This window comes from Alternaria viburni, assembly GCF_023758015.1.
Source record: "Alternaria viburni strain BMP 2772 chromosome Unknown scaffold_15, whole genome shotgun sequence".
NCBI classification, from domain to species: domain Eukaryota; kingdom Fungi; phylum Ascomycota; class Dothideomycetes; order Pleosporales; family Pleosporaceae; genus Alternaria; species Alternaria viburni.
The window spans coordinates 613,490-626,478 of NW_026055784.1; the positions used below are offsets into that span (position 1 = coordinate 613,490).

The following is a 12,989-nucleotide window of genomic DNA, read 5'->3' on the forward strand; positions in this document are numbered from 1 at the left end:
ATTGTTCTTACCCGCCCTTCTGTAGATCTGCGGCACAGTCGCGGACGTGGGGGCAGGGCTGGATAAGCCGGAAGGCGGCGGTCTCCGACAGGCGCCACGCCGTTATGAGAAGGATGGCGATGAATGTATGGATGGCTGTATGATAGATGTTTTCAATCCATAAAACATTTCGGGTTGTCACTCTGTGTGTTTATTGTCGAATACTGTAGTGATCGAAGCGATCATGAGGTTGACATGCGCGCACACCAGAGAACCGAAAGACTCACCACACCGGGACATGCGGGTATCATACTTCTACCCTGGAATCCTTTGAGACTTCATCCAAGTTACTAAAACCTCCTTTACTTTGCCATGATCATCCACGCCCTTGCAACTTCATTCCTGCTGCTCTCCTCCATTCCCCAATCCTTCCACACACACACACGCACACACACATATTACTCCGCACCCACGACAACGGCGCGCAATCGGAATCGCACCCTCTCCACAAAGATGCTTGCGACTTTCCAAAACAACCCGCCTACCCGTGTCAAAGAAACCTTCTAGTCGGGTCTTTGTTCTCCTTCTCTCCTCCCTTCCTTTCGCATCCCTTGATGTTTCTTCCGCATTCCTTCCATACCTAGTTACCGTCTCCGTTCGCAGTCATGCCATACCATGCCCAGATACCATCTCAGTTTCGGGCTCATGGAATATCCCAGAGTTTGATCTATGTTGAGCTGAAGTCAGGTAGTGTAGGGTCATAAGTCATAAGGGCGTGTTTGACTCATATCCATGTTACCACGTAACCTTTCATATCCGTATGAGCATCACCTCACTGCTTACTACCACATGCACAACTTTACCCTATTTGACGTTCCTATCAATTCATGATTCCCGTTTACACCGTTTTATCATTACTGTCTCTTTGGTCGCCACGTCACTACCAAGATCCAAATCCAACCCCATCACATACAAGCACCACATTCACCCCAGCGCAAAACGCTACCAAGCCCGATTCGCCGTCCTCCCAAGCCCAACACGTTTCCCAAAACAATCATGTGTCTCTACATGGTCGTCCACTACAGACCAAACCCTTTCTCACTGGCACGACTCCTCTCTCGACAAAAAGCCGAGATAGAGCAACGAAGTTCATCGGAATGGCGAGTCGAACGTTTGAGTCTGAATCGTTTACGGGAGCTGTGGCATTTAAAGAGCCGAAGTCAGGAAGATTTGAACAGGGCGGAGAAGGACGACGTGTTTGACATGGGGTACTGAGTCAACGAGTCAAAAGTTATTAGTGGCACGACATCAAAATCCACACAATACAAATCGATCGAGAATGAAATAGACTTTTTTGGAATGAACTTTTTGAATTCTTCCTTCAGCTGATGTGCAGAAGACTTGTCTAAGCTAACCAGAGCATGTGGCTCGGCCTGCCCTCCATCCTCCGTCGAGGAGTGGGCGACCAGTAGTCGTGATCTTCATGGTATCGTTTTGAAGCTAACCGTTTACTCCACCCATTGAACAAAAAGCACAACAGCCTAGTTCATCTGCCTGACGAGCTGGTTGATGAACTCCTCGCGGTTACCAAGGTCACCACCCTCGATGAAGTGCTTGAACTTGCGGGTGCGGAAACCGCCAGTGGGGGAAGACAGCTTGAAGGGCCAGAGGAAGTTGGAGACGGCCTTGAAGTTGGGGCCGACGGTGTAGATCTCGTGGATGATGTCCTCAATGCAGGTGATACCGAACTTGCCGAGGTTGGCCTCGATGAGCTCGTTGTCGGTGATCGGCAGACGCTGCTTGTTGACCTTTCCGTGACCACGCTTGTAGACAAGCTCGCGGACGGTCTTCAAGTTGGGGTATCCGTAGGCGACGAAAGGCTCGACGATCTTCAGCATCTCGCTGGTAGCCTTGGTGAGCTTGACGAAGACACCGTTGTTGATCTGGAGAAGACGGAGGAGCTGGAGGGTCTTGCGCTTCTTGGGGTCGATCTTGTTGATACTGCGCGGGTTAGTGAAAGATTTTGCAGATGTAGAAAACTGCAACATACCCCTTGATACGGACAACGAAGGCGAGGCGGGACTCGGCGGGGACGAAGAGAGAGTTGTCACGCTTCGCGGCACGCTTGGCCTCGATGACATCGCGCTGGGCCTTTGCGTACTCCTGGGTGTACTTGGCGGCGCGCTCCTTGATGACCTCGCGCTTTTGCTTGCTGGCCTAAGAAATCTTAGCCAACTGTGGAACTCCTATCTGCTTGCGCAGGTTCTGGGAGACTGTTATACCTCACGCTTCTTCTTCAACTCAGCGGCCTGGGAGTCGCTGGTCTTCTGGTGGGCCTTCTGCTTCTTGAGCACCGACTCGGGGACAGCGATGTCATTCTGGGTGGGGACGCTGCATTTGTTAGCTGAGTTGCGGTGAATTGAGATCGGTATACTCACGATGAGCGGGCCATTTTGCTGGTGGTTAGTATCCTTGTTGTTGTCGGAAGCTGGAGGAAGAAAGTTCGGTAGCCCAGTTCGAAATTCATGTGCGGGCGCTAGTGTGGGCGCCAAGATCGAGTGCAGCGCTAATGCCCCGCTCTATTGGCCCGCCTCTCGAAGCTATCGACATTTTCCTGAGAGCTACCAACTTGCGACAGCTGCGGCAGGTTTGCAAATTCAACCTTTTACCTATCCCTACTCGCAGCAATGGCACGAGGCGGCGGTCGCGTGAGTAGACACAGCATGCGCCACACATAGATAACGCCCACTGACTTCCATAGGGCGGTGGTCGCAAACCATTTCGCGGCAAGGGTAAAGGTCGCGGCGGCGGCGGCGGTGGTGGAGGACGTGATACTCGCTCAGAGCCATGGTCCACCATTGAGCGCAAGAACGAGCTCTTCGAGAGCTACTATCGCATGGGAGGATTCTTGGAAGAAGTAGAGTTCGAGGAGATGTGGAAGGCTCTCCAGACCGATCTGCCAAACAGTTTCCGCTTTACTGGCACCAAGTCCGATGCCCTCGCAGTGCGCGAAATCTTCAAGCAGCGCTACATCCCGGCGATCGCATCCAAGCAGTTCGAAGGCAAGCCCGTTTCGCCTCCCGAGGCAGTCCAGGCCTTCCCCGATGAGCTCGTATGGCACATGAAGACGCACAAGAAGGTCATTCGACGACATGCGCCCTTTGCCGACTTCCAGAAGTTCCTCGTCGCCGAAGCTGCGTCCGGAAACATCAGCAGACAGGAGGTTGTCAGCATGATACCGCCACACTTTCTCGATGTCAAGCCAGGCATGGTAGTCCTCGACATGTGCGCAGCACCGGGAAGCAAGTCGGCACAATTGGCTGAGATGATTCACGGTGATGAGGAAGAGCGCGTACAGCGGGTAGCAAACGGCGAGTCGGTCGATCTTAGTCAAGACGGTGACTACAGCGACGACGGGCGCTCAACAGGTCTCCTTATCGCGAACGACTCCGACTACAAGCGCGCCGGCATGTTGGTCCACCAGGTCAAGCGCCTCAACTTCCCCAACCTTATCGTAACTCAACACGACGCCTCCATCTTCCCCTCGATCGAGCTACCTAGCGACGGCCAGAGGAAACAATACCTGAAGTACGACAGGATCCTGGCTGATGTGCCTTGCTCCGGTGACGGAACAGCCCGCAAGAACCCGAACGTATGGCAGAAGTGGACGCCTAAGGATGGTCTTGGTCTTCACGGACTCCAGCTGCGCATCCTGTTCCGAGGTCTTCAGATGCTGAAGAAGGGTGGCCGCATGGTGTACTCTACCTGCAGTTTGAACCCCGTGGAGAACGAGGCTGTCGTCGCAGCAGCCATCGAGGCTTGCGGTGGTAACTCGAAGGTCCGACTCGTGGACTGCTCAGACCACCTGCCAAACCTCAAGCGAAAGCCCGGTCTCAACGTGTGGAAGGTGCTCGACACATCGTCAGTCACTGCCGGAGGAGAGAAGACCGCTCACATGTTTACCAACTGGGAGGCATACCAGAAAGCGAGGGCAAAGTACGAGGCCGAAGAGCCCGAACGTCAGTTCTCCACCAAGGTCACTCCCGGATGCTTCCCCCCTGTACCGAAGTCCGAGGAGGAGCGCATCCCTCTTGAAAACTGCATTCGTGTTTACCCACACTTGCAAGATACTGGCGGTTTCTTCATCGCCATCCTTGAGAAGGTGGATGACATCAAGATTGCGCAGGTACAGAACCCAGAGAACTTGGCCAAGGCCCAGAGGTCGCACGCCAACGCCGACACGACCACCGAATCATCGATCCCCACTCCTGCTGAGAACGTGATTGAAGCCGACGCTACCAAGACAGAGTCTGCAGATGAGACCTCTGAGACGGCTCCCCTGAAGCGTAAGCTGGAGGAGGATGAAGATACCGAAGCCCCCAAGAAGGCCAAGACCGAGGACGCAGTCGCTGAGGCAGCACAAACACCAGACGCAAAGCCTGCTACTAACGGCTCAGCTGCCCGCCTGAAGCCTGAGAACCAGTCGCAAGCCAAGGAGTACTTTGAATACCTCCCCTCTGACGACGCAACCATCGCCTCCATCATGAACTTCTTTGGCATCGACGATCGCTTCCCACGCGACCGCTTCATGGTCAAGAACAAGGAGGGTCTCTCGCTCAACAAGATCTACTACACCTCTGATCTGGCCAGGACTATCCTCACACTCAACAAAGACCGCGGCATGAAGTTCATACATTGCGGTGTCGTCATGTTCGTCGCACACAAGATCAAGGACCAGGACCGCACGCAAGCACCATGGAGATTACAAAACGAGGGTATCCGTATCCTCGAGCCATGGGCAAGAAAGCGCATAGTCAAGCTAGAGAAGAAGGAAACCCTTCACCAGCTCATCCGCGAGATGTTCCCCAAGCTACCTAAGGAGGGCGATACTGGCCTCGGCGAAGTCGGCTCGCAGCTCCAGCAGATGGACGTGGGCTGCTGCTTCATCCGCGTCGAGAAGGACGACGAGAAGGGCATTCCGTTCCGCATGGTGCTTCCTCTCTGGAGACATCCTGGCAGCGCCAACCTCATGGTCGACAAGGATGACCGCAAGGCCATGCTGCTGAGATTGTTCAACGAGAAGGACACCGAGATTATCAACCATGTTGCCGACAAGGCCAAGGCGGAGCAGCAAGCTCGTGATGCTGAAGAGGCAGGCGAGGACGATGCCAAGGTGAAGGATGAGGGGGATATTAGTGACGATGAGCAATTTACCGAGGCCATGGTCGACTAGGAGGAAGAGGGCGCTATGAAGGTTGAAGTCGAAGACGACGATGTGAACATGGAGGGTGATGCTTAGGCGTCGTCACCTCTTCACAACGTAAAAGTCATTATTCGGGCATTTTGGCTTTGGTTCATCATCTAGTTTGCATTTGGGTTGGCGTTTTATCTTCTTTAGTTACCATCGGGAGCTTAGCTTCTTACTCTATCACGCACATCTATGTATGAATGTCATGATGCGATCATTCAACATCTTCATCGCCTCTTTGATCATGACCTCCAACAACGTGTATTACAAGGGGTATACCAAATAAAACTACAAAACATGCTTTGAACTCCCCATCCCTTCCCTTCCCCATCATAAACCCGCGCTCAACAATCGAAACAAGACTAAACCACACAGAATCTCACACGAATCGATACCCCCTCCTCAAAAAGCCCACCTAAGACTTCTCCTTCTCCCTATCCCCCGCTTTCGTCGCAACACTCTTCCCGCTCTTAACACTCTTCCCACTCTTCATACTCTTCAAGCTCTTCTTACTCGCACTACGCTTCAGTTTCGCCTTGAGTTTACTCCATTTCTCTCTCAGACCGCCGTCTTCATCCTCGTCGACATCTTTCGGCCTCTCGATGCTATCGAAACTGCCGCGCGGGTACTCGAGCTCACTGCCAATGTCCACGCTATCGTTGTTTCTGGCATGTTGCTGGTGCGATTTGCGTGGTGTTTGTTTAGACGGGGTTTGCATGCTAGAGCCAGAGGTAGGCATGTCTTTGTGGCGACCGAGCAGCATGAATTGGAGGGTTTGCCAGGCAGGCATGTTGGCGATTGGACTGTCTTTTTCGTTGGCTTGGACATCGGCGTTCTTCCAGGGGCAATGTTCGCGGTGGCTCTCAAGAAGGTTAAGCCGTAGGCTCTCAATCGGTACGTCTAGTTTCTTGCTCATCTCCGTGAGGCGCGTGGCGGAGGAGAGCCAGAGACCCAGGCGCTGGAAACAGTGGTTGCATACTGCGAGGGAGATGCGCGATTCGGAGACGCCGGTCCAGCCGAAGAGGGCGAAGACGAAGGCTACGGTGTCGCTGGGGGAGAGTGGGGGTTGTGTGCCGCTGGATGTGAAGAAGGAGGAGGGGATGCGGGCGAGGATTTGCTGGATGGGTGGGTCGGGGTAGGTGATGTGTTCGAGGAGGGGGAGATCGGCGGATATGGCTTTGAGGAAGCGGTATCGGTCGAGGAGTTCGGCTGAGCTCTTGGTGCGTGACGCGATGGGGATGTGGTAGATGTCTTCTGTTTGAGTCGTTAGTCGTGTCACCGGTCCTACTGTGCGTATCCTCATACCTTGACACCCTCGCTTCCTCCACAGGCAGTCATCTGAATGTCCCTCTACAATGAGATCCTTGTATCGCTCTATCAGAGCGTCGTCGATATCGAAAGCCAGATCCTCGCTCATCTCCAGATCCTTTCCGTTCGCATCTTTCCGCTTCGGCCTCAGCTTGACCGCAACGCGGTTCTCGCATCCACCCTTGCAGGCTACTGTGTTCCAGATATCGCAACTCCAGCCCCGCTTCGCCCATTCGACCTCGTTGATCGCATCTGGCTTGGTCGTCCACTTCCTCACGTCTGCAAACGTCTTTAGTCGCTCGAGGAAGTGTTCCTGGCTGTACGGCTGGAAGTTGGGTGCTTTACGCGGTGTCGAGGCTTTCGGTGTGACTACAGTCTTTCCTACGACCTTGATTGTCTTTTCCCTCCGTGGGGTCATAAGCTGTTCCTTGAGCTGCCGTATGCGCTCCTGTCCCTCCGATATGCCTCTCTGGCGCTCCATGCTCAGGTTCGCGCTGCGCGGACGCTTGTTCGGATGTTCAGGGCTGTCTGGTTCCGAAAGCGCGGAGAGGGACGCGGTCGATGCATTTGATTCCTGGAGGGTGCTCGCGAGTGAAGTCGTCGAGTTGCTTGCGGTGAGGTTATCGAGGAGCTTGTGGAATTTCCGCTTCGTGGTCGCAAGCGCAGGCTGCTGCTCTGTCGAAGTCATGGTGCCGGAGTGAAAGAGTCCGCGATGATTCGGGTGGAAAGGCGGATCGTTCGGGTGTGATTATTGGGATGCGCGCGTCGTAGAGTCGTATGTCGATCTTTGTTTACGTCCACTCGAGTCGAATGGCAGGTCCGTCTATTCACTCAGCATCGATCAGTCGCAGTCGAAAAGATATGATGAAAGCTCCACTTCATCAGAAGAGACGGCAATCTCGAATGTCTGTGCACTAACAGCAGTTGAAAGCCGTTGATGAAAGTGTTGTTGCCATGGCGGCGACCCGATTCCCCATGCAGTAACCTCCGCCCGCAGTGCCAAGCGGCGGCCAGCGGCTGCGTCGCGTCCACCCACCTCCGTGCAGAACCCCACCAAAGCGACAAGGAGGGGCTGAAGATTGTTAGTGTTAGCGTTCAATGCCCGCCCAAATTGCGCCATCAAGATTCTTCCTGCTCGCACTCGCCATCCTGGCTATCTCACTTGTCAATCCATCGCTGTTCTCTCGCAGTGTCGCTCGTCTTTCTCAATTGAAACACCACTTCTCCCCGTCCGCCGCACTTCGTCCCTCACAGCACGTACACTTACACACGAACGCAAACCGAAGCATACACACCATGGCCTACGAAAAGGAACTGGAGATTGCTCTCCTCGCCGTCCAACGCGCTTCCATCCTCACAAAGTCCGTCTACTCGAGCCACTCCAAAGGCACCCTCTCCAAGAGCGACTCCTCGCCCGTCACAATCGGCGACTTCGGCGCACAAGCCCTAATCATCGCATCGATAAAGCACGCCTTCCCCGAAGACGAGGTCGTCGGCGAGGAGGACGCCAATGACCTCCGCAACAACGACTCGCTCCGCGACCTCGTCTGGGACCTCGTACAAGCCGCGAAGCTCTCCGACAGCAGCGCAGAGGAAAAGATCGGCGGACCCATCAAGAGCGCAGACGCCATGCTCGCAGCACTCGACCAAGGAAACAGCGAGGGCGGAAACAAAGGCCGTATCTGGGCTCTCGATCCCATCGACGGCACAAAAGGCTTCCTGCGCGGTGGACAATACGCCGTTTGTCTCGGTCTCCTCGTAGACGGCGTCCCCACCGTCGGTGTAATCGGGTGCCCCAACCTTCCCGTCGACGACCAAGCGCCCCTCACCACAACCACCGGACAAGATGCCGACGACAAAGAAGGCAAAGGTGTGCTCTTCGGCGCTGTAAAAGGCCAGGGCGCTACAAGCCGCCCCCTCAGCGCCGGCGCCCTCACAGCCGCAAACCCCATACAAATGAAACCCCTCTCCGACGTCACCCAAGCCACCTTCTGCGAATCCGTAGAAGCAGGCCACTCCTCCCAAGGCGACAACGCCGCCATCGCATCCAAACTCGGCATCACCAAGCCCTCCGTACGCATGGATTCGCAAGCAAAGTACTGTTCCATTGCGCGTGGAGCGGGCGATCTTTACCTCAGACTGCCGGTGAGCAAGACGTACCAGGAGAAGATTTGGGATCACGCGGCTGGTGTTGTGTTGGTTCAGGAGGCGGGTGGTGAGGTTAGTGATGCGTATGGCAAGCCGCTTAACTTTGGTCTGGGCAGGACGCTGAGGGAGAATAAGGGTGTTGTTGCTGCGCCTAAGGATGCGTTTAAGCAGGTTATTGAGGTGGTCAAGGAGGTGCTGTTGAGTAAGAAGGAGTAAGATTTCTGGCTGTTGATAAATGATATGATATGATGATTATGTATACCAAGTTATGCGGTTTTGGTTGTGATGTCCTGTGTTTTGCCCTCTTGGAAAGCATGTAGGGTGCTGTCATGACGAAGTCAGTACCACGCCTTTTGCTCTCGAAACACATCGCAGGTGGAACAGTCACAATCAACCACCAATACCCATACACCAATTCTAGCAGGAAACCCACGTCCAAAACTCTCATTGAACTACCCCAATACTCTAGTTATTGAAAAAAAAAGAAACGCCACAATGCGGAACCATAAAGATACCCATCAGATATCCCTCCCTTACCATTTCATACCAACCTAACTTACTCCTACTCCAGTTCCAGTCCCAGTTGCACCCAATATACCAGTAAAATACCCTCCCATTTCCCCAACAGCAAAAGCCCCAGTAAAGCGTAACTAAACTTCCCATTTTCGAACCATGTTTTCCTTCCCGTTGGGTATCACCTGCTATAGATCCTCCGTCGTTTCTTGCTCCGTGGAGGCAAGTTTGTTTCCTTAGCCTTTGTTTACTCCGTTAAAGTGCAATTTGGTATTTCTCCGTGTGGATGATGTTGGAGATGCGTTGTTGAAGTGAGCTGTATGAGCGATGCGTTGCTTTCGCGTGTTGAGATAGACTGTCGAAGTTGTTGAGTGGCGACTCATGCTGTGAGTGTAGTCGTAGGCGTAAGAATACCGCCGCCTAGAGTATCGTCTCCGGACTCATCGACAAAGGTGCTTTCGGCACCTGCGTCAAGTTCATCGGTGTCTATATCCGCCTCTGCACCGGTATCGTTGACTTCCTCGGTCTGTTCCTCCTCGTTGTCATGCTGAACGTGTTCAGCCTCGACGTCTACCGGTAGATGCAGTATATGAGCGCTCATGCCGGGCACGGGGGTGAGGTGCATTTGTGCCAGTCCCTGTTGAAGTGCTTCGACCTCCTCGTTCACGTCTTCAGTCATCTCGACGTTGTTCTCTTCATCGTCAGAATGGTCGTAGGCAGCGTGGTACGGCGAAGGCCCCGACGCACTGATGGTGGTCAGGTTTGCGGGTTCCTCCATGACACCGAATTCTGTTGTCACGGTGATAGAGTCTGGGCTTGGGATGGGTAGCTCGTGTGCATATGATGAGGGGCTATCCATGGTCGGGTTGACAGTGCTCTCATCATAGACTGTTGTGAAAAACTCGAACATCTGTCCAGCCAGCTCATCTGCTTGCCCGCGCTCTTCCTTGTCTTTCCTCTGCTTGGCGATGGCACGAAGTTGCTCTTCTTTCTTTTGTTTGATCTCCGCCTCAAGCCGGCATTTGGCACGGACGTTGGGTTTGTGTGTGCATGTCGGACAGTGGTAGTTGACGGTGCAGAAGGTGCATGTGCAAGTTGGATTCGACGACGCGCATTGCTAATGACATGTTAGAGATCTGTCATAATCAGGGATTGGTAGTAAACTTACATCGCAAACAAGAACTGCACACTCCGAGCACTCCTTGAGGATTGCTGGACACTGCGGTCGGACATCTCCTGCGGGTCTCGGGTACTGGCAAAAGTATGCACCACAACCACTCCACTGAACGGGATGCCGCGGATTGCACGGTAGGGGAAGAGGATTTGTAACGGGGTGATTTATAGGGACGCGTTGCGAATTTGGTGGCCAAGCACTGGTGGGTCGACCGCGCACGCCAGACACGCTGAAGGAACGCGGACGCCCAGAGCTGATGGGAACAAACGATAGCGAGGTGGCAAGCTGGAAAGGCTCGGGATTTGAAATGGAATTGAAGGATGTTGTTGTCGACATGTCGATGGACGAGTGTTGAGGAGCAACCATAATCTGCGACTGAGACATGGGTGTCTCGGAGGATTCAGACTCATTGTCACCTGTGGAGTAAAAGTCTAGATGCGATGACGATGCTGTAGGTGTACGTTCAGGATCCGGTGTACTGGCCCGATTTGGGTTGAACTCGGGTATTACGAGGCGTTGTGGCGGCTCGTTGTGTGACCGCACATGATCCCGCTCCGTATGTAGGTCCCGGTAGCCACACTTGCGGACCTTGAGCGCCCTGAAATCATGCTCCTTGCAAATGGGATTCTTGCAAGCCCGACACGACACTTTCCACCGGAAGCTCCGATAGCAGTCGTTACATAGTCCTCTCGGACATGTTTGTTGTTGTAGGTCAAGCGAGTCTTGCTTCAGGTACGACAGGATATCAACGTCTTCCCCAAGCACATATTCGTACAGGCCGTTGTTCTTCAACTCCCGGACGTAGTCCACGGGTCGAAGTGTGTTGCTGAAGTCCGGATCCTCATACTCCTTTGTGCGAGGTAAAGGCGCTGCGCGTATCTTATCCGCTCCTCGGCCACCCAGTCCAGTACCCAGAACAGCAATACCGCCTCCGCCAGAGAAGATGGGCTCAAGACAGCACCAATGCATGTTCAATTTTGGTGGCTCGCGGTTCGCAGGTGGTACAGGCATACCGTTGTTCCCGTCTTCGGAATCAGAGTCGTCATCATCCTGTGCACCCTCGTTCATAAGGTTCGGTGACCGGCTCGCGCCTGGGGCCCACCAAAAGCGATTCTGGTCGGCCTTCTCCTCTTGACTCCGGTCTTCCAGTGGTCCAGAAGACCCTGACGCGTGCCCAAGTGTGCCGCCTAATGTGCTGCTGTTGCCAAAGGCCAGGTTTGCGAAGTGCCGTGTCTTGACCCGTTTCCTCGGTATCGGTCTGTTGAAGGCGCAGCTCGCACAGAGCGTCTTCCTGCAGCCCATGCAGTGCATGCGGACACTGCACGACTCGCATCGCTCCAGGATGGGATCGTTGCATTGAGCGCATTTGACCTCTTCAACAAAGGCAGTGTGGCTCCTCCGCTCGTGCACCGGGACATGTTTGCCTTCTCCGGCGGAGTTCCCGTCTTCGGGGCCGAGTGGCTCGCCGTCCTCCCCTGTCTCGGCAATCTCCCATAATCTGCCATCGTGTTCGCCCAGCTTTGTCGTGCCTTCTACCGGGCCAATGCGGTTGCTCGATCGCCATAACCGGTCAAAGGGTACCCAGACTTCCATGTTCTGGGGTCCTGCTCTTCCGGCGTGGTAGTCCTTCCTGCGGTTGCACCTGCCGCCCGGTGTCGGACACCACGCTGTATCTGTCCATATCCCCAACTGGTGGCATATCTCGATGAGCTGGTGGGTGGGATCGGAATCGGAGTCTCGCCGGATGAGGGACGAGGGCAGATAGGGCCGCCGGCGGTGGTGTCGACAGCGGTAGGTGTATAGGCTCTTCAGAGCGAGGTCCTTCTTTATCCAGGGTGCGTCCTTGAGTGTGTAGGGCTCGAGGAAGGGCACGATGTGGTACTTGATGGAGACGTTCTTGCAGCCGCGTACCGACAGGTGCTGGAGGGTGTCCTTGCGCGGACCAACTACGTCGCCAATGAGCGAAACGCCAGCCACGGCCGTGTTGCAGAGGTCCAGGCTGGTCAATCGTGACCCGTTTGGCAATATGGTCTGTATGAGGAGGGCGTTCAGCGAGTAGGCCTTGGATTGGCGTTCCCGGTTCTCAGGCGTCTCGTTGCCCGGCGAGCCCACTGCGACGGCGGGCTGGGGCAGCCGGAAGGAGAGCGTCTTCCATGCGAGGGGGTACTGCTGCAGGAAGTGGCGCAAGTGCCGTGATGTGTGGTAGAGTTCGAGGAGGGTGACGGTGGAGATCTGGGCGAGGAGCGACTCTAGGATGGGCGGGTACGAGGTGATGATGGACTCGAACAGGCTGAGGGCGGCGCCTGGTGCGGCGGCGTGGCTCGCTGCTATCGTCTCGGTGTGCGTCGTCGCGGCTTTGTCGCCATGGCGGGTGGTGCAGGCGCCGAAGTCGCCGTGGCCGCCGTGGAGTATCGTGCTCATGCTGCGTGGGTGGTGGGTGACGGTGACGGTGTCTACACAATCACGCCCGGGGAGGAGAGAGCAGCGACATGCACGGGTGGAGCGCGTTGAGTCGTGTCGCGCAAGCGAAGATGGTCGTGTGAGATGGCTTGGCCAGCCGTCGGTCGCAGGCCAGGGTTCTTAGGCCAAGATGAAGGCGATCCGTTTGCCGTCGCCGGG

General features: G+C 54.9%; 5 protein-coding genes across 5 annotated transcripts; 2 read left to right on the forward strand and 3 right to left on the reverse strand.

Annotated features, from left to right (window-relative positions):
- Positions 1–1,520: 1,520 nt before the first annotated feature.
- On the reverse strand, positions 1,521–2,431 carry RPL7_2 (60S ribosomal protein L7; the record flags this gene model as incomplete). Its single annotated transcript, XM_049356084.1, has 4 exons — positions 1,521–1,980; positions 2,030–2,196; positions 2,262–2,370; positions 2,418–2,431. 4 exons carry the CDS (start codon positions 2,429–2,431, stop codon positions 1,521–1,523), a joined length of 750 nt encoding a protein of 249 aa, XP_049209538.1.
- A 235-nt stretch (positions 2,432–2,666) lies between these two features.
- J4E79_007218 (uncharacterized protein) lies at positions 2,667–5,212 on the forward strand (the record flags this gene model as incomplete). The annotated part of the gene is made up of 2 exons (XM_049356085.1): positions 2,667–2,687; positions 2,741–5,212. The coding sequence occupies 2 exons, from the start codon at positions 2,667–2,669 to the stop codon at positions 5,210–5,212; spliced, it is 2,493 nt and encodes an 830-aa protein (XP_049209539.1).
- A 430-nt stretch (positions 5,213–5,642) lies between these two features.
- Positions 5,643–7,223, reverse strand: J4E79_007219 (uncharacterized protein; the record flags this gene model as incomplete). Its single annotated transcript, XM_049356086.1, has 2 exons — positions 5,643–6,481; positions 6,533–7,223. 2 exons carry the CDS (start codon positions 7,221–7,223, stop codon positions 5,643–5,645), a joined length of 1,530 nt encoding a protein of 509 aa, XP_049209540.1.
- Positions 7,224–7,831: 608 nt separating this feature from the next.
- On the forward strand, positions 7,832–8,899 carry J4E79_007220 (uncharacterized protein; the record flags this gene model as incomplete). The annotated part of the gene is made up of 1 exon (XM_049356087.1): positions 7,832–8,899. The coding sequence occupies one exon, from the start codon at positions 7,832–7,834 to the stop codon at positions 8,897–8,899; it is 1,068 nt and encodes a 355-aa protein (XP_049209541.1).
- A 676-nt stretch (positions 8,900–9,575) lies between these two features.
- On the reverse strand, positions 9,576–12,791 carry J4E79_007221 (uncharacterized protein; the record flags this gene model as incomplete). Its single annotated transcript, XM_049356088.1, has 2 exons — positions 9,576–10,313; positions 10,365–12,791. 2 exons carry the CDS (start codon positions 12,789–12,791, stop codon positions 9,576–9,578), a joined length of 3,165 nt encoding a protein of 1,054 aa, XP_049209542.1.
- Positions 12,792–12,989: the final 198 nt, after the last annotated feature.